General features: G+C 42.3%; 1 protein-coding gene across 1 annotated transcript in view; it reads right to left on the bottom strand.

Annotated features, from left to right (window-relative positions):
• AGO2 (argonaute RISC catalytic component 2) overlaps positions 1-25,113 on the bottom strand; it is a 56,638-nt gene extending 31,525 nt beyond the window's left edge. Inside the window, exons 1-2 of the mRNA XM_050890663.1 lie at positions 25,039-25,113; positions 2,922-3,117 (exon numbers count right to left, since the gene is read on the bottom strand). Coding sequence (XP_050746620.1) covers positions 2,922-3,117; positions 25,039-25,069 — 227 coding nt within the window. The 5' untranslated portion in view covers positions 25,070-25,113. The remainder of the gene's footprint in view (positions 1-2,921; positions 3,118-25,038) is intronic.
• Positions 25,114-27,033: the final 1,920 nt, after the last annotated feature.

Genomic DNA, 27,033 nt, shown 5'->3' with positions numbered 1-27,033 from the left:
AGTTCTATGATGACAGTGATATGCAAACTTTTTATATCACACTGAGAAAGATTACTTTTAAATGTAATTTTTTCATGTATGCAACAAAACTAGGATCCATCCAACAAAACTGAGTATGTGCATTCACTGGGACCTGTGCATATTAAAAATACATATTCTTTTAAGCATAGCTGGAATTAAGGTTGCACGTTTGTATTAATGAGGTAACCACTCACAAAGTTCTTGTCAAACCACAGTGTTTACACACTGGTCATGCAAAGCAGTTCACCAGCCGATGAGAGGTCTGTTGGAACAATAACACCCTTTGATGCCAAAGGTCTTTGGTCCAAATGTCCCGAAGAGACATCCTTCAGGGTATCTGTACCACAAGGCTGTAAAATCTGAAATCCATCAGCAGTCTGCAATATGCTGCCTACAAGATCCTTAACATAGCTTGGGGCTAAAGGGCATTAAGAAGTTAAACTGACACAGAAAGGAAGCCATGGCATGCTCTTTCTTCAGAACCGTTGTCAACTAGCAGCTCAGAGAGGCTGCAGATGACTATTTCATACACCTTGACTTGAAAAGGCAATTAACCCAGCATACAGTTAGATATTATAGCAATGCAAAAGCTGAGATGGAACTCTGAATTCATTCAAGAAAAGAATGAAGACTGGTTTAATTGACAATTTCTTTGCTGTGTCTCAAGGCTTTAAGACAAGATGTGACCACTGAAAGAAACCTGTATGACCTCTTGAGAAGTACAAATAAAACTTGACCCAGTATATCTGCCTCAGGTCTGCAATGTCTGACTGAACAAGTACGTAATTTGGAGAGTGGGAGGAAGGAGGTATTTTTGAACCTTGAGTTAAAGATTGAGCAATGGAAAACCCATTCTCTTACTGAGCAACTTCTTCCGATTGTGAACTACTTTATATAAAAATGAACACTTCCACTTAATTAACGTTTTCAAGCTTCAAGCCACATTTAGCAATGGTGCTTCTCAGCTGTGGGTGGAGAGATCTTAATGAAAAGTAAGTTATTTTCTCCATGTGAAGTTAAAAGAAGAGTTATTTACCAATTCACTAACTTCAGCCCTTTGGTACTACTATTCTACCGAGATCATGCAAGCACACCAAGAACTCAGGGCCAGTGACTGCAAGCAGAGCTCATCTTAAACCTTGTACGAGTCCTAGCTGTCCTCGTGAATTAAACCGAGGGCGTCCACAGTGCAGAACCAAACTCACATTGCCCACTCTGCGTATCTAACTATCCAAATAGATCTTGGCCTTTCTGCGACATGTGAAGAACTGTAGCCAGACTGTATTAATTTGGCACAGCAGCACATTGTCTCAGCTGTGTGTTTTCCAGTCCTGCTCCAGCTCAGGTCTCATCAGCGTGGAACTTGCGTATGCACTGTACACATCCCTGCAGTGGGTCTGCAGGGTCATAGTCCAAGGTGTAGTAAGTCCTAGAATAAAACTGAAGAACGAAGCTAGGACAGATGAGGGAGTAGCATAAATGAAAATAAAATCTCCCTCTATGCTTTCTAGAGGTTACAACATATAAAGTAATGATAAAAGCTATTTACTATAAATAGATATCTGAATTATATAACCAAAATAGTAGAAAAAGTGTAAGCCAGCTGAAAAAACTATCATTTACAATTGGACTACATGTGCATCCTGCATAATCCTATATACATATATATATAAGCACACACAAAAATATAGGTATACATGTAGGACTGAAAGGTCACGGCCCACAAAAACCCAGGCGCAGGTGACTGCATGTACATCTACAGGGTAACGCATGCAGGAATAAGCACTCAAAAGAAATAAAATATACACTTCATTAAGTGAAAATTCAATTCAATTCTCGACTAGCTTAAAAATTAAATTTGTAATAGATTACCACAGAAAAAAAACCAGGACAGCAAAGCATAGTGATGCTGCTTTATGAAAATGCTATCATTACCAAGTCCTTAGTATAACAACAGATAATGCACTCCTGTTAATTAATTCACGTTAAGAAAACTTTGGCTTTTGGGTGGCTTTTTTGACTCCACACTTTGTTCACGTTCACGACTGCATATTCCACCCATGTGACCTTTTTTAATAAGGAAAGGTTTTGCTCTTGAATATAAACATGCCATTCCGATCCTCTACAGTCAAGATGTAGGTCGTTACGATGATCACACTTGTGGTTTCCAGTTAGTGCCAAGTCTTGTTCTCAAGTTTCACTTCTGGCAACACCACTCATTTTCAAGTCAATGAGGTTGCCACACTGTGACTAATAGGGCACATATGCAAAATGCAAGATTTAATTGCTTGTTTCTTTGGGCAACTGATCCATGTTTTCACCTTGCTATCTGTTTCAGGAGCATATCTTTCCCTTTATATAGAATCTACGGATGAAGGATAATTTCTTACCTAATTTAGTCCCTCCACAGTCCTCTCACAACAGCACAAACAAATGGGTTTTGCCTCCCCCTGTCAGTAGGGGAGGGTGGGAAAACAAGCTGGTAACACCAACTCCCTGCTGAAGGACTTGTCAGCCAATTGCACTCCAATATGTAACCAAGCAATACTATGAATCGTATTTATCAAGTTGGCTTATACTGACCTAGCTCCACTAGTTAATACAGTTTATCCATCTGTCACCAGTGGCTTTGATCAGCAGCATCTTAAGATGCTGGTAAATTCAATCAAAATAAGGGATGACAAGCACTGAAATCTTGGATTGGTACAGAAAGACTTGGAGAGAAAAAAAAAAAAGCCTGTTGATGGATATGCAAAGTTGGAAGCTATCAGTACAAACAATGACTAAAGACAGACACATCCTCCAAGCCATCAGTGAAGACAGGGATGCACACAGCTCCAGCATTTTCAAAGGAAAACAAGAATGTAAAGAAACTGAGGAAAAGCAAAGCACAGCATTACCTGTTAACTCTTCTAGGGCATTTTTCTGGCTTTATATCCAATTCGTAATGGTAGATATCTATTTTAGGAATGTCCATTTCAAAGAAGTTGGCCTGCAGTTTGATTGTTCTCCCAGAAGTGCCAAAATCTGGTCGAGGAGGGGGTTTAAAGGCATATCCCTGTATTGGTGGTGGCAATGGTGGAGGAGGTGCAAGCACTGAAAAAAGAGAAAGCACAAGTTAGCCATCAGCTATATCAAATTGACTGTTAAACAAATTTACAGGCTATTTGACCAATGAAGCACAGCACATTTAAACTGATAACTTTTATTAAGCAATCTAAAAACTGAAAAAAACACCCTGCTATCAAGAGTCCATGAATTCTGACTGTCTTCTTCCCATGCTGGTTCACTATTTGCTGTATTTCCTAGCCCTGATTACTGAACAAAATCTTAAAATGAGTTGCATTTTCCTATACTACAGGTCAGCTGGGTGGGAATTTGAGCAGCCAAGCACACACTGCTGGGAAAGTGAGAACCAAATCTTTATTACAAGGAAGAACCTCGGTTTCAAAACAGGCACCGAAGCAAATCGCCTAACCACGTTTATTTGAGCAAACACCTATAAAATGGCATTTCTACCACTTAAACCACCTTTGCGATCACATTTGGATGAGTTGCGTGCATCTAAAATGAATACAATGCATGCATTTCAGCTATATACATTTTGCTGTAATGACCATACTGCACAGCTTGCCAAAGAGAGAAATACAGCACAGGAGCTGTTCCTGCATGTTGCAGCTCTCTGGAAAACGCGATGTATCAGAATTAAACTATATCCTACTGCTTCCTTTTAAACAGAAAGCAAACAGAGCGAATAGTCTGCTGCTGCTGTACTGTATTCTTGAGCTCAAACGCCAGCCGTAGATCAGACAACGTGAAGCAGAAGCATAATAGCTGCTTGCAGTTGTTTCAATCTAGGAAATTCCATTAAAAATCCACGGAGAAGCGCATAAGGTACCAACTCAAGTATTCAAAACTCCTGCAGCATCAGGACTCAGGTTTTCTGCTGTCTAGAGCAATAACAACTTGCAGCAAAATCTTAACATGTGAAATAACCCAGGAGGCTTCCCATTACTTATGTAGGAATCCAGGTGTGGTTTCCTGGGATTATCAAATTCAGTCCTCTGCTAGCACCAGAAACAATACACATCCCTCCATTAACAGATCAGTCACCACTTTTCCACCCTCGCTTTCCCTACTGGAAAGCGGTTCCGGAACTGTGATGCTCTAATGCTCAAAAACCTCGTTCCATTTTTATTTATTCATTGTCAGGTTATACTCACTGACCTTCAGATTAAGTACTCCTTATTGCATTTTTAGATTTAAACCAAATTCCCATTTAATTCTTAATTCTAGGCTATACTACTTCTATTAGTCTCTTTTCATAAACCAGGCTTCATTCTCATCCTTCCAGTTGTTTTTCAAGCTAATGCATTTTCAGCTCACTTCTCCTGAACAAGACCAAGTGTTATTCTACACGAGGTCCCATCAGGGTCCAGCGCAACCACACTGATGCTTTCATCTCTCGATTGGAATCGTTGGGTTAATGAGCCCTAAACTGCATTTGCCTGTTGTACCACTGCCTTATAATGGCAGCTCCTGGCCATCCAGTGACCAGTCAGTATGTGCATCTCTGTTGTTTATGACTGATCATCTCCCAGTTCACTATTAACTCCCATCTACATGATCTTTAATACATCTATTTTTTTAATCCATACCTATTACCCTGCTGCTTTCTGTATGATGCTCAGGTCCTCCTTTTTCTGACAAAGCCTCCTATGCCTCATGGTGAAGTTTCATGTACTTATTCTTAACATTTATGCAAAGACGGTTAATGAAATAATAAACAAGACCATTCCCGACCTTAGCAGCATCATTTCCCAACTTTACCCTTCAACACTCCCCATGGCCAGTTTCCCACTCATCAGTATCTCCTTACTTATTTTTATCATTCTACGAACCTGACTTTCAGCACCAATTTCCCCACATACTAGATATTTAATCAGAATCCAGATAGTTTGGTTTAACATTGGGAATACGATTAGGAGTTTTGTTAGTTATTTTATTTTATTTATTTAAAAGAATCTTGGGTTTTCTCATTTGTTTTACATTTGGGAAGCTTGTTTCAGATCTTGTCTTCCAAACGTATTCCGAGGCATACACCCTTTTGATGTACATTACAGAAGTTCAATTTGCTTTTCTTCCTCCCTTTCGTAGACATTGCTATTAAAGTCTGTGATTCTCCGACACTAACTTGATCAATATGTTAAAGATGCTTGTTGCTAAGACTCACATTTCCATGACCTAAAGCTTCAGGTTTCTGTGATAAAAGATTATTCTGTCTCCCTAATTTAAGTACACCAGCTCCTTCGGTTTTGCTTTCAATGGCAATATAGCAATTCTCATTTGAATATTATTCTTACTATTGATCCATCTTGCTTTTGCAGTGTCAACACCTGTACTGAGAAATGAAGCAAAGTATTTTCTTAGTTTTCACACAATAGCTCTAGACTCTTATCTATAAGCCAGTCCTCAGCACAAGCAGCCCATCTGCCTCTGAATCTGACCTTTCCTATTTACATCCCCGAAGACAAGCTGAAATACTTAGCTGACTCTAATTCCGCTCAACCTTTAGCAATTTTTTTTAATTCCTGCACATCTTGACTTCTAAGACACGGGTTTGTCATCTCTTCCCAACACTTACAGGATCTCTGCTTACTTCAAATATTTTTTCTGAAGGTGATTAACTCACTCAGGTGGCCCCCGCAGTCACCATATCCCCTTGCTTGGTATGACAAATTCACAAAGTTTCTGTGTCATGAAGTGGAAAGAACCCTCTGCTGTGGATATGACAACTAACAAAGTTATTTATAGCATTATCACTACAGCTGGAAAGTAACATAAAAAATACTCCCACAAATATTTATACTTGCAATATGACAAAGGTTTCTATTATCCACCTCCAGATCAGATTAGGAGGATGTGCACCAAGCATCTACCTCCACTCCACCATAATCTTGTTTACCATCGTTTTCCCGAAGAAATCTGGCTCCCACCTATGATTTCAGCCATTCTGTTGCTTAATGCTTTACAGCTCATCACTGCACATATTTTTATTTCCATCTTTCCGTAACAGAACGTTCCCATTTGAAAACCACGTCCTAGTCATTAACGTTATTCTAGGATTTTTTCTGTGTCATTCCATGATCCCCATAACACCACCCATTCAAAAACATTTTAATTTTCTGCCCAGGCTCCTGGCATTTGTATTTTAACATTTCCGTTTCTTGTTATCCACACTCTGCATTCTAGCTATATTATGTATTGCCTTACCACTATTACCTGGTCAACTATTATCTCATCAATACTAAGCATTTCCCTTCTGTTTGCTGTCTATTTTTATGCCTTCTAACATTTCTGTATCTACTGCCACATCCTAATTCCCCTGCCCTTCCTTTTTCTGTGCCAGATTTGGTACGTCACAACTAGTTTTCAGAAATAGAAAAAAAAAGCTTACAAGATTTGGAAGTACAAAGACTAGCATCATGGAGGGGGGAACCCCCCCACAAGCTATTCATGCTGCAAAATTAAGTAATTTTGTAATTAAGTAATACATCCTCCTCCCGGTGTATTAAAATGGGATCATTCACTACTTCTCACAGGGGCGTAACGAAGCCATATCTATAAGTGTTCAGAGATCAGATGATGATCAGAGGGCTGGAACACCTCTCCTGTTAAGACAGGCTGAGAGAGTTGGGGTTGTTCAGCCTGGAGAAGAGAAGGCTCCGGGAAGACCTTATAGCAGCCTTCCAGTACCTAAAGGGGCCTACAAGAAAGCTGGAGAGGGACTTTTTACAAGGGCGTGTAGTGATAGGACAAGGGGTAATGGCTTTAAACTGAAAGAGGGTAGATTTAGATTAGATGTAAGGAAGAAGTTCTTCACTGTGAGGGTGGTGAGGCACTAGAACAGGTTGCCCAGAGAGGCTGTGGATGCCCCCTCCCTGGAAGTGTTCAAGGCCAGGTTGGATGGGGCTTTGAGCAAGCTGGTCTAGTGGAAGGTGTCCCTGCCCATGGCAGGGCGGTTGGAACTAGACGATCTTTAAGGTCCCTTCCAACCCAAACCATTCTATGATTCTATGATCAACACAATCATATGTTGCTCAAGAACATCACTACATTCCTCCACTGGAATTTTAGTGACAAACAGTAAATAAAAGTGAGGGCCTATATTCAGTTTTGAGAATAACACGAAATGCTGAGAGAAGTACGGACTCCTGGGGAAAGACATGATCATACAGTTTTACAACCTGCATGTCTGATAGAGAAAAAAAAAAGAATCAAGCTGTTCAGAAAGCAGGATTACTACCACCCTGTATTTTCATTTTAAACATTTTTTTCAATGATATTTTTTTTTTTTTACAAGCCAATAAAAAAAAAAAGATTAAAAAAAAGGAAGCTATTTCTGGCTCAACTCCCATGGCAAACTTATTTAGGGCAGGGTGTTGCTTCAAGGAGATAAGTACTGTTTATTAAACAGCAGCACTGACCTGATAAGCAGTCAACCTATATTTTTGCCGCATAAAACAGATACATATGCATTAACTATAGAACTGAGGGATGTGAACTGAACTTCAAGGGAAAAAACTGAAATATTACAACTGTTGATCTGAATTCACTTTTAGGACCACTGCCTCAAATTAAGAATGCAAAAATCAAACGATCTTGTGTAAAATGTATTACAGCAACCTGTTGTGAAGTGTAGAGTCAGAAAATACTGAATTTGGTGATGACAGGAGAGGATAGAGCCTTATTACTCTTTTCTACCAAAGAAAAAACCATGAGCCTCAATTGTAAAACACAATTGCTACATTCAAAGTGATTCAGCTGCCCCAACTCCTTGTTGAAGCACTCCCGAATAATTCCCATCACTCACTTTTAAATGTGACAGAAGCCATACCAATACAAGAACGCTTTTCTTAGCGCAAAGGTTCCTACTAAGGAGGTTTTGCAGTGCGATGAGGTGTGTTACAGAGGATACAGCTGGACACCAGAGCTCGAGGTGACGCCCTGCCCAAAGAAACCTGCCAAAATTCATACCCCAACGCACATTATTTGCTCCATTCCTGTTTTTCAGAGACCCCTTCACGAACACAGATGATACTTTCAGAGAGACAGTATTTCAAAGCGTTGGAAAAAATCTACATGCATACCTGGCTTTTACTTTTAAAGCGCTGTCAAGGAAAGAATGAATTAGAAGAAAGATGAAAGACTAATAAACCGGAGCATCCGTGTGATAAGTATCAGAAGCTCCTCACTCATTTGCTAGATGATAATGCGAATAATGAGAACGTTTCAGCCTTGATATGATGATTGAGACCATTAAGAGCCCCATTTTAAAGGTGTGAATTAAGGTAAGCTGGGTATTGAATAATGAGGTGCCAGTATACTGTCTTTAGGCTTATTTTTATCATGAAAAACCAGACTTCCTATTATAATTCATCCAATTTACATAAACTAAACATTCATAGTTATCAATCTTAAGAACTGTAATTTCTAACAAAAAAAAGAAATCTGGAAAAAGACATATTAGAAAAATAAGAGTCTTGTGGCAGTTTTCTGAAATAAAATTAATAATCAGGCAAAATTACTCTGTCAAAAGAGAGTGGCAGGGGAAAGGTGGTGGTAGAGGAACTCCACACAATCACAGAAATGCTGCTTTAGTACAAATACAGAGTTTTGCAAATTGACGATTGTAAACGCAAGGCTGTCTGTGTGCATGCTCCTACTCCAGCACGTTACTGTGGATCAAAACTAGAGATAAGAAAGTGACTCAAGGAGTCAGCTGGCCGAGACACTCCTAGTATATAAAAGGTGTGAATGAGCCACACTCTTGAAGGAGCATGGCTCAGCTCGTCTACTCCAAAATCGACGCAATTACGTAATGATGATTTTTCAGGACCGTTTAATTTATAACCATTTCCCAGGCTTAGAGCGTTCATGTCTTTTGTCTTTCATTCTTCATCATTTTTTAAAGCTTAACTGCTGGTCTGCTCAGCGCCCTGGAAGCGCTGCCAGTCAGCACTAAACTTGCACGTTGAAGGCTTTTTAGCAAAGAATTATGCAATTTTAATGTGCAGTCAGAGGCCTAATGAGTTGCTAAATAAGAAGAGGCCAAACTAGTTGCATCTAAGGGCTTGTCGACACAGGAAATCGTCTGAGCGTAATTATACTAGTGTAATTATATCAATAAGTTTCCTTGTGTGGCAAGTCTTAGCACATATTTAATAATCAGGTGATGTTTTCACAACTCAAAGCATGTATTAGCATTGGGCTAACGCAACCTATGTTTGTCAATAGGAAGTCTCAAACCATTTTTCTAAAAATACAGTCTCTAAATGAAACTAAGGTGAAGGAAGGAAGCCTTATTTGGAAGCTTCACTTTCAGTTAAGGTTTCTAATATCAGACAACAGGGCAGCTCTTCTGGATCATCACTACACGTGTTTTCAGATACCGCTGCGCAATAACAGATGCACTTTTCAAAGTATTTTACATACACTGATTACTTGATACCCAAGTATTTAATAAAAGGCGGCCAAATTTCATGCTAGTATACAGAATTTTAATTCAATATGTAATTCTATTCTCCTGCAGCACTTGATTTGATCTACCTTGCTTGCTAATCCCAGCCTTGCAGACGGCACAGACTATACAACCATTGTGCATATTTGTTGCTGCCTCCAGGTCAGTTATTGATTCCATCACACAGACACAGAGAGGAAGCATTGCTCCTTGGAAAAAAAAGGGGTTTAATAACTTGTCCTCAACTAGTGATCAGCTATTTTGCCTCCAGAACTGCAGGAAACAAAAAAATGACAAACGTCTTCATCATGGTCAGGTTAAAAAGAACCAAGACTGGCAACGGAACAGACACTTCTGCTTGAAAAGGCTCTCCAGCAGCTGCTGTAGAGGTGCCGAGTATCACGAACATAGAATAACGTAGGTTGGAAGGGACCAGGTTGACTTGTCCAGTCAAGTTTTGAATATCTTCAAGGACAGTTTTCACAACATCTCTTACAACTTGTTCCAGTGTTTGATCACCCCCGTGGTAAAATAAACTTGTCTCATACTCAACTGAAGCTTCCTGTGTTCCAGCTTCTGTCCATTGCCTCCTGCCCCGTTCTGGTGCACCTGCCATAAGTCCGGCTCCATCTTCTCCATAGCTTCCCCTTCGGTAGTTGTAGACGGCCAGAAGATCACCCTTTAGCTTTCTCTTCTTACGGTTGAACAAACCTGATTTTCTCAGCCTCTCCTGGTCTGTGATGTACTCCTTCCTTCCCCTAGGCACCTTGGTGGCCTCTCACTGGGCTTGCAAATGGGTAATGTTCCCTTTTGGGAGTGCAGTCTGAAGTGGGAGAATGGGAGACTTGGAGAGGGGACATCCCATGGCAGGAGAAACAGGATTTCCACAAATAGTTATTCAAATACCAGTAACAGAGGGAATTCAGAAAGAATGTGGAAAATATCCAATACAAATTCTTGACAGGATCTGCACGGAGTTTTTAATGTGTTTTATTTATGTATATGTATGGTCAGAGCAAGAAAAGGAATACAGGGAGTTCGGCCTTTTCTTTTTAGGACCCAACTAAAAAAACCTTTGGGCTGTCTTCAAGTTTTCTTACAGTCTAGGTTTTATAGAGAAGTTTAACTTTCGTACTGGCTTTCTGTTAAGAACCGTTAGAGAAAGATAGGAGAAAGGCTGGCAGTGTTTTCTATGAGATAAGGAAAACTCAAAGCTGCAGCTCATAGCCCCTTGATATTATGGGGGTAGAGGAATCTATATGGAACCGTACGTCTGTCTCTTGCTGCTCATTAAGCATGTTTTAGAGTATGGAAACTAAAAGTTCTTCAGTCAAGCTATAGCATTGTTGGATTAGATGACACACAACAAATAAAGGTAACGGTATCTACTGTGCCCAAGAATTCAACAAACCACGAGGAAAGCGCTAGAGGGAAGCAGAAGAGATGATGTAATCAGAACTTCAGTTAAATCTAATATCTGTTACAGCATTATCTTAGATATCAGCTATCGACAGTTCTTTACTAAGGTGTGATTGCCAGAAGATCTAATGAGGTTTTCTGCTAATAATGCATCCTCTAGAAAAACAGTACTTGTAGAGCACAGTAAATAACCTGATAAGCAACTGGAAGGAATGGAAATAGGTAAAGAGCGAAAGGGAAAAACAGTTCTTACCTTGCTTATGTAAATAAAGCATATGTAAGACTACTTAGGACAACTCCTTTAATCACTTGCTGAACTCCCTGTGTTCCACTAACTTGTACAGCATGCAAAGTAGTCATTAGACACATCAAAATCAACTTTTGAAGTTGCTTGTCCTTTTACTGGTAGCAAAATAAGCAGGTAGCACTGCTAATGATGCTTTACGACTTGTTTTATTTGTCCAGAGCCACATTTCTGCTTTGAAGCAAGTTGCAACTCTAGCTGTATGCACCTATGCATGCTCCAGAACGCAGATTTAAGTTGCCGCTTGTATTCATCCTTTGGAATCACTGAATCTGCAGATCTCAATTTCCTTTTCTAAAGCTCAAGCTCACTCATTCCTTGTTTACCTCTCCTATGTCTGAAGGCTGGATTTTTACCGTCTTCAGGCACCAGAGTGCCTTCCCCCTCTCAACACGTACCTGGTAATGTTCATCTTATATTTGTCATGAGTTTCCTAGCCATGTATCACTCCACAGCTGGTAAATCATTATTTTCCTGGAATGACCCCTAAAATGCTATCCAGAGTTGGATTGTTCGGGGATGGGGTGTCCTCATTCCCCACTGCATTCAGTCTGTTCCTGTACTTCTCTCAAGTACCTGCTCATTCCAGGCCACCGCGTGTCTCCATTTACACATGGAAGCCAACCCTTAAAGCCACTTAGCGCAACTATCTTCTTGCATTCCTCATTTTTTCTGCATGTGTTACATTTCTGTTATTTCTTTTCTCACTCTGACCATATATAAACTGTGCCTGGATCCTGTCAAGGATTCATGTATGATGCCTTTCACATCATTTTTGATGGAGCCCCTCTCTAAAAGTTCTTCTGGTCTCTCAGTGAGCAGCTACCACACTTTCTAACCACAGTACATTGCGTATGCCAAGGTGGGCTATCAGAGCTATGGCTGCTTCAATACTGATGAGCAAAAATGAAGGAGCTGTCCTCATATTTGATCATATTTTAAGTCCCACATATGACTATTGAGAAGTTTAGGGATCCCACTCTGCCAGATTGTTTCTAATTTCTTAGCATTGTAGTATGAAATTAAATACCTTAACAACGAGTCAAAGTGTTAGATAAACAGCATTGCCTTCAAACCTGTAAGCTCATTATGTTCAGTAGACCTAATCTAGACATGATTTTTACTGAATAATTGTCACTTACTGCAAAAGAATTCAAGCAATGTTAACTCGCAAGTCAACCTTTTTATCTAGTGAATGATGTCCCTGCCCATGTGTGCTGGGTTTGTGTGGCAGGGGTTTGTGTAGCGGGAGAAGGGCTAGAGCAGTGGCTCCTGTGAGAAGCTGCTAGAAGCTTCCCCAGCTCCAAGTCAGACCCGCCTCTGGCCAAGGCCAAGCCCAAGCCCATCAGCAACGGTGGTAGTGCCTCTGTGATAACATATTTAAGAAGGGGAAAAAGACTGCTTAAAAAAAAACCTGCAGTGGAGACAGGAGTGGGATGTGAGAGAAACAACCATGCAGACACCAAGGTCAGTGAAGAAGGAGAGGGAGGAAGTGCACCAGAGCAGAGATTTCCCTGCAGCCCGTGGTGAGAGGGCAGGCTGTCCCCCTGCAGCCCATGGAGGTTAACGGTGAAGCAGAGATTCCCCTGCAGCCCATGGAGGACCCCACGCCAGAGCAGGTGGCTGGGCCCAGAGAAGGCCGTGACTCCGAGGGAAAGCCCACGCTGGAGCAGGTCGTGAAGAACTGCAGCCCGTGGGAAGGACTCACATTGGAGAAGTTCGTGGAGGAGTTTCTCCCATGGGAGGGACCCCACGCTGGAGCAGGGGAAGAGTGTGAGGAGTCCTCTCCCTGAGGAGGAAGGAGCAGCAGAAACAACGTGTGATGAACTGACCGTAACCCCCATTCCTGTTCCCCTGCGCTGCTGCGGGGGGAGGAGGTAGAGGAATCAGAAACAAAGCTGAGCCCGGAAAGAAGGGAGGGATGGGGGGGGAAGGTGTGTTTTTAAGATGTGGTTCTATTTCTCATTATCCTACTCTGATTTGATTGTTAACAAATTGAATTAACTTCTTTTTTTCCCCCAAGTCGAGTCTGTTTCGCCTGTGACCATAATTGGTGAGTGATCCCTCCCTGTCCTGGTCTTGACTCATGAGCCTTTTCCTTGTATTTTCTCCTCTCCATCCCACTGGCGGGTAGGGGGAGGAGTGAGTGAGCAGCTGCGTAGTGCTTTGTGGCCGGCTGGGCCTAAACCATGACACCATGGCAGGCGGGTTGGACTAGATGATCTTGAAAGGTCCCTTCCAACCCAAATCATTCTATGATTATTTTGTCTAGAATAATCAATCAGTTACCAATCTATAGCTCCCTTGGTTATCCTGGTTACTTTTTGATCTCTGTAAGATAAAGACATGATCTATTCATAGTGCCAGAAGTGGTATGATCCACAGAGACCGGAATCACTCCCAGACACCAGTATTGTGAGTGGGCGTTGCAGTCAGAGATAAAAGGGAGAAACAAGACATCAATCCAGCTTGCTTTGTAAAGTTATGACCACGTTTCAAATAAGAATATGTGAAAGACTACAAGAACAAAATGCCAGAGAACCAAAGAGGAAGAGATCAATACTCCAGCAGAAAGCAGCAGGCAAAAAACTAAGAATGGTTCTTTCTAGCCCACAAGCTTCTTCTGGACAACGTCAACTAGCAAAAGACACCAAGTGTTAGTACTTTCTTTTTCCTCCCACATTCTCCTTGCAGCCTGGACCGTCAAAGTTATCCTCCAAATTTTCAAGGTTCTCACCACTCTACTGGCCACCTGCAAGTGGGGCGAGTGGCAGAAGACCACCATCAGAGCACACAAGGAGCATACAGAGCATAAAACATCCATCCTTACTGTTAATCAGGTGGCTGAACCGATCCCCGTACGCAAAACTGTACAAAGTACTACTGAAATCCTTCTTAAGGGATGCAGAGAAATGCTTTTAATTACTAACTGCAATGTTGAATTAAGTCATCCAAATAGTGAGCCTCATCTGAACAATGGAGGGGATGCTTATGGCTTACCCACAAGTCAGCAACCCAGTTTAAAGTTAAATGTGAATTCAAACTACAAAGTGACTCTATCTTCAGGCAAACCTCTACTTGATGAAGGGGGAAATGGAGAACGTTCTTATTTATCACACTTGACCTTAATGATTCATTCACTTTTCCATACCTTAGAAAACGATGTTGAACTAATTCCAGATGCCTTTTCTAACAATTTGAAATAAAGAATATAATAGTATTTTCAGCATTTGTAAAGAACAATGCCTCCATTCAATACAATCTGTTCTTTGCCACTCCAAAAGGCCTGTGTAGTGAATATACACATCTTCTAAGAGAAAAAAGCCCCACCCACTAGCACCTATTCCTCCCTCCACGCTGCTTCTCCCCTACAGAAGGTAATACCAGAAATTCTGTATTCGTCATTCCATATGACCCTTCCCTTACCCTTTGTTTCCTGAAATGCTGCATTTAGGTTAGGAAAGAAACGTGGCTCCCCCTCCTTCTGTATTAGCTGACACTTGCAACTGCATAGGTATGTGGGAAACAGCATAACCCACCCTCCACTGTCTTACCTTTTAATGGTTTTCTTTTTTCCTTTTTCTTTTTTTCAAAGTCACTACAAGGCTGGTAAAGCATGACTTCTTTATACATCAGTATTGACTCTTCCAATATTTACTTCAATGCACAGACTGGAGTTTCCATCAAACTACTTGGTGTGCATATCAGACGAACAAGCACTTGCATTCAGTCCCAAGGAGAGCGCACAGTCATTCCAGCTAGTGCCAGGTGCAGAACTGAGCTCAGCGAGGGGTACTTAGCCCCAACCCCCCCGCATTAAGTACTTCAACACCTTTTGCACACACAAACTGCCTTCAAATAACACCATTCGTACTGTACACCTCACTATGACACTCCACTACCTCTATACCTGGAGATCTCAGTATTCATGGATTTTTTTACCCTTAGAAATAGTAAGAACTGCTCTCTGTATTATAGCTCATGAGCAGACACTGGATAGATTAAGTCACCTGAACCGGAGCCGTAGTTGTCAGCACAATGCTGCTCCCCCAGCCTTTCTACCAACACCTTTCCCTTCCCTTCTTTCTCCTTCCAGATCCCTTGCCATTACATCCCATGCCTCTCCTCCAGCCTTCTATATTATTAGAGACATTAGTGCCCACATGCACACAAGCTCCACTAAGCTTAACGAGCTCTAATGACTTGGGCTTTACTCTGTTGCCACTGGCATGTCTTTCTAGTGTGCTGTGCCGTACCAGCTGGAAACTGGTGCCACAGAGGCCCCAAATCCACGTTCCCTGTGGTATTCACATTGTATACAATTTAATGAAACACAGAAATGATTTGTCCTCAGCTTATTAAAGAAATAAGCTAGGATGGCTGTATTTTGCGCTGTACCTTTGCAAGCACATTCATACCCCCACAGACTGTGGCTAGCAGTATTTTTGTGTAAAATCTAAAAATAAAAATTTTAAGTTGTCTTCCTGCCTAAAATATTTTTTTCATTTACAAAACTCAACTATTGAGCTATAACTCAGAAGCAGTCATGCTTTCCTCGAAAAAGAAATCTTTCCCCATATCCACACTGGATTAATCTACAAAAACATGAACACTCTTGTGGCTTAGTTTCGAAATAGAAAATTCACCGTTAAGAGCTGAGGTTATGCTTTATTTTATCATTTCAGATAGTGAAAGCAGCTGTAGGAGCATCTTCAACATGCAAGAGATCCAATAGTATCTAATGCGGTTTCAAGAGATAGGGCTGTGGTTTTCAGCATCATTGAAAAGAGGGGTAAAATGCAGGTTCATAATAATGGAATAACTGAGATATGCCGAGAGTGTAGGCTTTCAGCAGAACTCCCCCATGAGAATTTTTTTTTTTTTTCCTATTACGTCTCGGGTTTTTTTTCCTCCACCTGCTTCTTGTAAGCAACTTAAGTTCTCATATTAGTTGATACAACCCAAAACTCAGCTGTGGCACTGCGCCAGCCCAGTCATGACAGCAACAACATGGGAGGAGACTGCAAATAATGGCATCTTACTATAGGGAGATCCAAATCCCCACAGATTTTTTTCTCTGGAAATAATGAATTTTCTCCTGCAGTCTCACTATCAAAACCTTATTCCATGTGGCACCTAGTCCTGTAAATTTCCATTTTTGGTCTGTGCATTATTTTAAGGATTCTGTGAAAGGTAAGTTTCAAAAAAGGCACGTACAAGTTTCCTACAGAGGTGCCTGTATCTCCACTGAAATTTTATATTAAAGGGGACTTGCAAGTCAGAAACAATTAGGAAAAAAAAATACCACTACTGTATTCTAATCACATAACGAGACCCAAACAATAAAGCTTCACTTCCTTGCCCTGGTGGGAAGTTTCCTCCTTCTGAAAGAAGCTCTCACTTTTTAAACAACACACCCTCATGCAAATATTCTGAATCCATATGAATTATTCCTAAGCATTCCCTCATTAAACACTGAAGCTCTTCCCAAAAAGAAAGGTACTGGTTCACAGAGACATTCATTCTTCCGTATTGACATTTTGACCTGAACTTGGGTTTCTTCTCTATTTTTGTTTTGTTTGTGGTTTGGAGGGTTGGTGGTTTTTTGGGTTTTCTTTTTAAACCTATGTCTCTCATTAGCTTTCTCAACAGAAATACTCGTCAGAAGAGTTGAAGCTGACAAGTACTATTGTTTGAGAAACCTTACCCTTCACTAGTACTTAAAAAAAGACAAAAGCACAAACAAGAAAACCCTGCTCTCCCAAAGCCCTCAGACTTGTCATCCACATGGGAGCAAACGAAGATTTCAGAAACGATGGAGGAGTACGATGGGGCAAGAAAGCACAACCAACAGAGGGTTGATAAAAAAAAAAACAGTAGAAAGGGAGCATTCACTGCAAACCACAAGTTTTATGAAAGGACAATGAAATAAGTTCATTATCAAAGGATATGCGAAGCCAAGAACACAGCAACATTTAGATAGGAATTTACCCTCCGTATGAATAGATGCCTGTCCTTTAATAGTAAACACTTGCTAAACAAGTTTCAGAACATATATAACGAGGCCCCAGTAATAATTATGTTTTAAAGCCTTATTCATCTACATGGCAAGTTTAACTTCAAACAATTTTTAGATTGATCTAGCTAAGCCAGTGAAACCTCCCCTCTCGGGAATTCTTCTAAAATTGGCTTATTTAAAATAAATCTAAATTAGCACATCCACACACACTTCCTACTACTAAATTAAAATTTAAATTTCATTATTTTCTCACATTAATAAGCTCTAACATAAATTTCATGACTGAAAGCACCACTAAGACAAAAAGTTCTAAAGCTCCAATCTGTGACATTAGCAGCTCGAACAGAGCCACCCACAGTATCTAACACTGCCTGCCAAGTCAGCTCCTCATCTGGCCAGAAAACAGTTATAATTTTTTTTTTCTAGACCACATACGAAATCATCAGCTTGATTCGCTATACGCAAATCTGCGCTGTAAAACCAACATAGTTTCAAAAGTATATTTTCAAGCTCCCCAAGATGACAAGCTGAGATTAGTTTATTCCTCAAAAGACTGGAGAGTTAATTTTTGCTCCGCAGTCCCCTTGCTTCACTCACACCCCAACACAGGTTGGAAGTGACATAATGAGACATAAAATTCATGTACTGTTTAAACACACGGTCTTCAGACTTACACATATTTTATGGAATTACATGTAATGTGATATAATTCTTCACAGAGGTGAAGCATATTCTCCACGTTCCAATTATATGGTACAAGGGAATGCAATCAGATTGTTGCCAGAAGAACTGTTAGGAGAGACATGTGAGGCCCAAAACAGTGTGGATATATGTAGTTATTCTGTATCTCTGAAAAGTTAAATATTTTAACACTTCTCTCAAAGACAGAGACTTTCACAACTGCAGAGCTATTGTGGCATATATTAACGCTGGCACCCAGGCCTTAACTTCACTTCAGGCCATAATAAGCTCACGTACAACTTAAGCCGGTATAAGACAGAACTAGCGCTGAGAGAGAAGTCCTGCCTTCACGCAGATGTTCAGTCTGTCCTATGATCCCAAAACTTGTGTTACCATGAGTGTTCCTGCAGAGAAGCAAAGCAGCTGAAACTAACTAGGAGGGGGCATGAAGGCAAGGAATGAAAGGGACTTGGGTTTAGTTGGGATTGGTCTGCTCAACAGTGCACAAGACAGCCTCCCACACTAACTCCTGCACAACCATTTCTTTCTGCGGCAGGGCTAGATTACGCTAGTTTAAGATGAACGTAAAACTACAGGCTGACATATGGACAGCTTTTAAATCTCCTTTCAGCAACAAAGAGTTTCATTTTTCAGTTGCCTGTTTAATGAAGGTTGAATGGAGACCAAAACCTACAACAAAGACAAAATACAACTGAGCAGCACTGGCAAAAAATAGAAGAGGACAAACAAATTACAACAGGAGAGAATGAACTACTCTTGCCACATCTGTGATTAAAAAAAAAAAAAATCAGTTTCACAAACAAAATTTGGCAGCACTGTGGACAGCTCAATGAGAATCGAATTCAAAAGACAACACTGATGGCAGCAAGAGAGAAAAACATCAAAGCAAGCTTTGGACTGACTTGATTATGTCATTATCAACAGTACCTTCCCATCTAAATCAATGGTTTGCTTCTACCCTGGCAGTGTCCAGTTTTGTGAAGTCATATAGTTTAAAAAAAAAAAAACAAACCCAAAACTTTTCTTTCTAGAAAGCCTGGTCACCAGGTATCACATGGCTTCACAGCTGCAGCAAAGCTATCAAGATATTTAGGAGAAATATTTTTCTGCAAAGAGACACTACAGAAACAGATGAAATAACGCTCATACTAAAACTTCTTATTTAAAGCACTAAATAGTAATTCAGGGAAACTAGGGAATAGTAAAAGCAAAACAAATTAAAATGGAGAAGTTAAAATGAATTGCACTAACCTATGGTGCTCACTAAACACACTGAAAGACACCACCTATTAAAATAGTCATGAGTATACAAAAATATGGGCATCATCTCAGTCTGAGCATTAAAAAAAACACTTCCTAGACAGTACTAAAAAGTCTCTTTGAAGCACTACTACTTAGAAATGTCTACTAAAGAGAACTGTGTACTAACAAATTACAACTCTGGTGTAAGACATGAGATAGACTGGACTTGCTTAGTGTATCTGGCAATGATGCTATTCAGGTATGTCTTTTACTTTTCCAATTTTGATAGCGTAGAATGGATACGGAAATGTTTAAGTTCAACTTTGGGTATTACAATAAATAGGAAAAGATAACAAAAACCCCCCTGCACCAAGCTGGAAAGTGCTGCACTTCCCTAGTCGATAGGATAAGAGATACTTTACATTCTAGTGGGCTGCTTTGTGCGTACATCAGAAAGGATGCACGATACTAAAGCAAATTAATTGGACAATGCATGGAACAGATCCCTACCCACAGCCACTACAGTTAAAACTACGTAATATTTTCCACCAGCTATTTTCTTCTAGTTCATAACTTACCAAAAATAAGATACTGGAGGTTGACTTTTCTTAATTTTCAAATTTAGTAATATTTTCTGGTAGTCTGAGTATTAGAAATTCCATCACTAAAAATATGACCAAGTATTTCTTTAAAACTTGAAATAAGAGAGGCAATGCACAACAAAATTTTGACAAGTCTTAGAAGTTTTGTAAAGCTATTGTCGGCACATGCTTAGCCAACACAAACAACACTTTCATTAGGCATGTAAAGCTCCTAATTAGTGAGAACTGGGTATGTTAGCAAAGTCAATTTAGCAGTTACAAGCTTACCACGTCCATCGACAATCCCTGCCATTTCTGGACGGCCAAAAGTATTTAGAAGGGCTATTTTCTGAAATGGAAAAATCTTTCCCTCCTATACTGTTCAAAGTGGGTAGAAGAACAGACCATCATATGATAATCTAAGACATACTTTCTCTTACAGAGTTAAAGCATTTAACTCCCTTTCCCAGCCTTCTGTGAAATAGAGGAAGACTGGTGGTGATAGTAGTGCAGGAGAGGGTATACAAATTGTGAAAGTGGTACTTTCCTGGAAGTCAGGAAGGTTTGGCTGTTCTCTTTCTATATACATTACAACACACCACTAAGTATGTATGAGTACACGATGATTCTGCAGAAGTGAAAAATTTCAACACAAAGGAAAAGTAAGTGTACAAAATCCCATAAAACTGCAGAGTCAACAAGAGAATCACTGCTGAAAAAAATGTTTCACTTTTCACACAGCAAACAGTTTACTTCAATTCACTAAGGAGAAAGTTTGGTTCACACATATGACAACATCAACTATCTTTTCATCAAATGACTACCTCATCTTTAAGCCACCTTAAAACTACACAGCTAGCTGAAACAACATAATAATATGCAATCTTTTTCTTCCTCTGGAAAATATACTGGCCACGACAACAATATGCTTGAAAAAGTTACACTGCATTTTGTAGGCTGTAATGTTGTTAAATGCAATTTAAATTTAAGGAAAAATTCTCATGCAAAAAGGAAGAGAGCTGAAGCTGTACATTAAGTTCACATTTCCTCTTCTATGTATGGCAGCTTACAATGAATTTCAACATAATTTACTGTCTAAAATTAAGCCAAAGAAACTAGGCAACTCTGTGATACCAGCAGAGCCAGCACAGTAGCAGCAGGTCCAGATCCATCTCCAAAAGAATACAAAAAGCCTTTCTAAGAAGAGAAGGGCAGACCCTTGACAGGAGGTTCATGGGAGTTCTTGCTGCTACTGGGGCACGAGCTAAGAGGACGCTGGTGGAGTTAAATTCCATGAGATGAAGATGTTGCCGTTTCTACCACCCCAAGTAAGGCATGAGCACACCCTTCCCTGCACCACATTTTAGGACTAAAGAGTCCTAAAGAGAATCAACATCCAACCATCGCATATCTTCCAGAAAATATATGGGAGTTAAAAACAAGTACACACACTGAAAAACAAGAAAGACTTAAAAGTTTCAACAGTCTATTAACAATTTTAAAGAGGTAATTTACAACTAAACAACAAGTGAGAAAACAACCTTAGTTTCACTAGTTTGACAGAGGACTCAACGTTGTTTCTTGTGCTAGGAAAGAAAGGTTATATTTTACATGCAAAGCCATAACCCCCTTCAAAGACACTCTTTTTCAGACAACTGCTGCTTCAACAATAAATTAAGAACTTGAGTAGCAGGCAAAAATCAAGTATCCTTTCAAAGCGTGAGAAGTTTAGAATTTATAAATACACGAATACCAATCAGTGTAAGTTACAGAAGTTTACACAAGTTTTAATCCATTCTTTAAACTGAACGACTGTATTTTTATTACACCACTTTGACATTTTTCTGCCCTTCTAGAAAATGATCCACCAAAATGCAGCAGTATCAAACTTCTTTTCCTTTAAAAAAAAAAGTTCTCATATTTTCAGATTTTTTTACTTTTCACCATTTCCTGAAGGCAAAAAAAGTGTATGGGGCACAATGTTTCAGCAAATTCAACACCAAATCAAGAACTCAAACACTACTGGGGAAAAAGGAACAGGGATCATAGGTTTCCTAACCATGAAAACAGTGATTTCGTGATGTCCCCCCTCTTGTATATTAAAAAAAAAAAAAAAAAATCTTACTCCCAATGTAACTGCATGTTTGAACAAAGTTTCCACACTCGGCAGCAATTTTTTGAAATTAGTCAGATACGGCCTCCTAACTTGCTTTATACTGTTTCCAGAAAAAGAATTAAGATTAAAATAGCAAACCCTGTGGCAAATTGAGCGATTACATTGGCAGGAGGCCAGCACCACAGGCACCCTCAGAACGGGGTTGGCTGCGGTGTCCAGTTTGGCAACAGGAGCTGGAAGAGCAAAGTAGCTTGTATGCATCAGCAACGTTTGGAGAAGCAAACAGCGGCAAGATCTAAGTTACAGGAGATATGAATGGAGCATTTAAGCGGTGTCAAGGATGTGCTGACAGACATGTAGAGGCTGGAGTTCTTGTGCATTCACAGCAGCTGCGGCTCAGTGAATGGTTGTAAACCACACTTCTTGCTCACTCCTCTGAACAGGATTTCAGCGTACATTGATTTTATAGGTATCAGAGTAACGTATGGAAGGGGACTTTCACTGGCAGCTCGCGGGCCACACACAGCCTTACACAAGACTATCAGCATCCTGCTGACAGTCCCCATTTCCAGACTGGTTCACAGTACAGCCATGCTCTCTTAAAAAACTCTACTCAAATGCTCTGCCTTATGATTTGGTGTGGAGCAGGAAGCTGTTTGGACTGCTAGAAGCCACTGTGCTGCTAAGGCTCTCTGTGGATGATTTCACAGGAAGGAAACGGAGAGCCTCACGATCTGGAGAACAACTCACAGTTCATACCCCAGAACAGACACCGTCACTGCCCAGCTCTGCACAGGGGGAAAGGGCTGAGCCACAGAGATAAACTAGGAAGTAAACAAGACAGATGCGCTTGGCTGGAGGAAGCAGAATAGCAGGAGCCCGAGACACACACCAGTAACACGTAGCAATCGAGGACTCAGTAAAAGTATAGTGGTTGTTCTATCAAGAGCCCGAAGTTAAGAGAGGATTGTTCCAGTAAGGGGAAAACACCCTTACGCACTGAATGTGGGTCTCTGATGGTAAACCAGCCACCAACGCTGGTGCCGTGGAAGTAAGATCATTCTGAGTGCAAGGGAGAGTGGTAGGATCAGAGAGAGCGCAAATAAAGGAAGATAAAGAGACTCCCACATGTAAAACTACTCTCAGCCCATACACTGGCAATATTTTCAATTATTTGCCTCCTTATGTGCAATTTTGAAAAAGGTGTATCAATAGGAGGTGAACATAACAGCCTTAGCAACAACAGCACAATCTGAGCACCATGAATACCTGTACGCTGAAAGTATAACCTGTACCTGAGCACGAGAACCTGACACTAGAAGCCACCAAATGATTACATCAATAGTTATACACAGTTATTGGTACTGAAATGTGCAAATGATGTTATACATGAACATACACAAGCAAAATCTTGAACATCAGTCTGGATACACACAGCTGCAGAGACCTATCTTCCTGGTGTGTCTAGTGAAAGTCTTCATGCACTGTAGAAAGAGAAGCAAGAAAGTAAAAACAGAGGAGCTGTACTCTAAGAGGAAAACAATCATCCTGATTGCCTTTCTTGATACTTGTCCCTTCATGAGAATCAGAGAAATGAGAGAAAAAAAAGAAGCCAGCACCTAGCAGTGGATCCTAAGATATGAATGCTCTTATAGTAGAAGCATTCGTAAGAGAAGCAGTAAAAGACATCTCAGCTACAGGTCCTACATTTCACTACACTATTCTTTGCTAGATTAGCCTTCTAAGGGAAAACATTTTATGCAAAACTGTTGAGAACAGTAATATAAAATAGTTCCACTTATTTTGAAACTTTTCTAGAAGAAAACTAGGTACCAGTCACCCAAACTTCGTAGTTTCTACATAAGAAAAGAATTCTCACCACAGCAACAGCCTAGCACTAAAAAGAAAAAACACTTTCCCATATCAACTGCACAAACTCCCACAGTATTAACCTATCTTTCCCCTAAATAATATTAAACATCCCTGAGCGAGCTGGTAACCTTTCTTCTCTCTACACTCATCTTTCCTTTGCTCCCAGATTTCATTACACAACGGAGCCTGAAGACATCTCATGAAGCAGATAACCTCTTCCAGCCCTACCCGACATCTGGATACGGTTTACCTACTTCTAAACAACACAAACTAGCACAGCACAGTCGTTGACAAACACGCTGTTAGGGAAACACGGCCACAGCGGCCTGAACTTCTGTGCACGGCGAGACAGGTATCCCAGGCTAGCCCAGGAGGATGCAGCCGCTACGAGGATCTGGGAGGGAGGAAATGGAGACCCCAGTCCATACCGCCCTGCCAGCAGGAGGCTGAGTTGGCAGGAACAGCCAAGCGCTGGCCTGGGGAAGGCAGCACGTAGCGCACAGCCGAGGGGACACCCCGGGGACGGAGCGGCGGCGAGCCGGGGAAGGGGCGGAGGAGGGAAATCTCTGCCGTCTCCCACCACCCCAGCGGCCACCGCAGCGGCTACCAGAGCCCCGTGAGGGGACCTCTCGCCCAGGAGAGAGGAGCAGCCCCCCTCGCTTCGCCCCCCTCCGCCCGCCCCTCCTTCCCCGCCGCCTCGGGGCTCGCCTCCCCCACCTCAGGCCGGGGCCAGCCTCCCGCCGCGGCAGAGGGAGGGGAGAGGAGAGCAGGGGAAGGCGACCCTCCCCTAAAAGGGGCCTCCGGACACGCAGGCTCGCTCGCCGCCCTCCCCGAGGTGGCGGCAGCGGCCTGACCCCTCCTTCCCACGCGAGCGCGGCCGGCCGCGGCCTCAGCGGCTCCAGCCAGGCCCGAGCCGGGGCGGGGGGGGACGGAGGGGGGGGGCGCGCTCGCGCAGGGGTGTCCCCCCCCGCAACGCCTCGCCGCCAGCCGTTGGCGCCTCGCGCCCCCCGCCTCGTGGCGCTAAGGGGCGGGGGGTGCAGAGCTGGCCGCAAAGGGGGCTCGTGCCGCCTCCCGCGCTGACAGACCGCCTCGTGCGCCAACGGTCACCCCCCTCACACACACACCACACCACACGCACGGCCGCCGAGCTCAAACCCCGCCGCCCCGAGAGAGAAACAGAAAGTCGTTCCGGCGGCTCGGGGGAGGCCCGGAGGAGGGAAACAAAACCGGCCGAAGCCTCACCGGGTCCGGCGGAGGTGGCTCCCGGGTACATGTCTCCGTGTGCGGCGGCGGAGGCGGCGCCTCTCTCCAGGTCCCTACCGCGGCAGCAGCTCGAGGGGAGGGAAGGGGGGGAGGGAGCGAGCCCGAGCCCCGGCTACGCTGTCGGGGGAAGGGGGAGGAGGAGGAAGGGGAGGGGAGGGGGGAGGAAAAGAAAAAGGGAAAGAAAAAAAAAAAAGAAAAGAAAAGAGGGAGGAGGGCCGGGCCGACGCCGGGAAACAAGGTTACTCGGCGGCACTGAGGAGCGGGGAGGTGGGTGGGGAGAAGGGAGGAGCCGCGGGGTCACGGGGAAGGGGCGCTCCGCCCGCTGCCGGCTCCTCCGCCCTGCCGCCCGCGGCCCCCGCGGCGGGCGGGAAACAGGGCGGCCCGCCCCCCCCCCCCCCGGCGAGGGGCCCGCTCTCCGCAGCCGGGCCGCGCGGTGGGCCCGGGCCGAGCTGTTCGCCCACCGCCTCCAGTCCGCCCATTGGAGCTGACCACCTTTCTGCCGCCTCCTTCTCCACCCCCGCACGAATTTCATCAACTGGATCTAAACAGCTCTTCCCCAGCCCTGCCGTCAGTACCCACGCACGTTGTGCTTTGCTCTTCTTACAGCCTGCCAATGTGGCTAACCAGACACGAACCATTTGCAGCAGGAGCCTTTCTAGGCCCTGGAGTCACCCACCAAGATGAACCATGGCTCCTTTTTACCAAGCCTCTGCCTTAGGCAGGTGCAACATCAACAGTCAAACTAAAAGTGTATGCTGCAGCCAGGACTGCTAGAGACTTGTTCTGTCTTTCAATGAGACCTTGGAAAATAACTGTGTGCCTCTAGCTCTCTCTCCACTACCTCTCCTTCAAGGCAGTTTGCCTAGTTATGCATGTTTAAAAGGGATGGTAGAATGGCATCAATATAACACGTACTGCTTGATCTTGAACACCCTGTGTACTTGAAAATTGGATTTGTTTCACTTCTTTTATTCCTCCCCAATGCCCTATGAGACAAAGGCAACGCTGCTGTGAAAACCTCAGATCACTTACCTCATGGATCTCACACCTCCATACCACATTCACTTTTTGTTCTATGAAACCCAGCTGTGGTGTGGTACCTTACTGGCTTGTACAACCAGATAATCTCTGTATGTATGTAGAGTTTAGTACGGGGGAATACCAACTAGCAATAATGTGAAAGAGGCATAGTATTGGTCAGTATGATGCACTGAGACCCAGGAGGTATCGATGATGATTCCTGCAGGAATCATCATCCTTTTGTAATCACTTAATTGGTACCTCTTCCTTTTAGGAGGAGAAAGTAGGAAAAAAAATGTTAAACCTGCTGAGGAGGCAAAGAGCAAGTTAATGATGCTCGCTTCCACCAAAAAGTGTTACCTACAGAATTACAGTATAGCAGCTATGATCCATACTTTCATTCACCTACTCCATTATGATGTGGAAGCCTTTAAAAAAAAAAATGCAGTTCTCATCCCAGAACAGTCAAGTCCCTTCAAAGTCAACTGAATTCCTTCGGTAAATATTATCTGCCAAAGGACGAGGCGAACATACGGCTTGTATGGTTCATCGAACCAATTAATATCCTCCCTCATCAGTTCATATTTGAAGTGATATAGAAGCATCTCACTGTTCCAAAGCTACATCAGCTGTATGTTTACTCTTCCTGTTGGGTCATACTTCTAGCTATTCAAGGGTTGCTATTAACAGCTCAGCTTTCACTTCAAGTGCACTGTTCCTGAAACCATTGTCACCACTAGAGTTTCCACTGGAGTGATTTTGGATTTGTCTGCATTCCAAGCTCCTCAAGTTGCTGGAAAGTAAAGATTTACCAGTAACTATAAACAAATAAAGGACAAAATCATGGGTCAACTTTAGTTCTAGAGTAAAGCCAAGTAGCTCTAGCAAAATTATAAAGACAAACAAGGGAGCTGGCCAAGGGGTTGCTGTTTTCCTCTCTGTCAGGAGTTGGGT

Source organism: Gymnogyps californianus, chromosome 2 (assembly GCF_018139145.2).
Source record: "Gymnogyps californianus isolate 813 chromosome 2, ASM1813914v2, whole genome shotgun sequence".
NCBI classification, from domain to species: Eukaryota; Metazoa; Chordata; class Aves; order Accipitriformes; family Cathartidae; genus Gymnogyps; species Gymnogyps californianus.
Note: the sequence above shows the minus strand (reverse complement) of the source record. Positions and strands in the feature narration are given on the sequence as shown.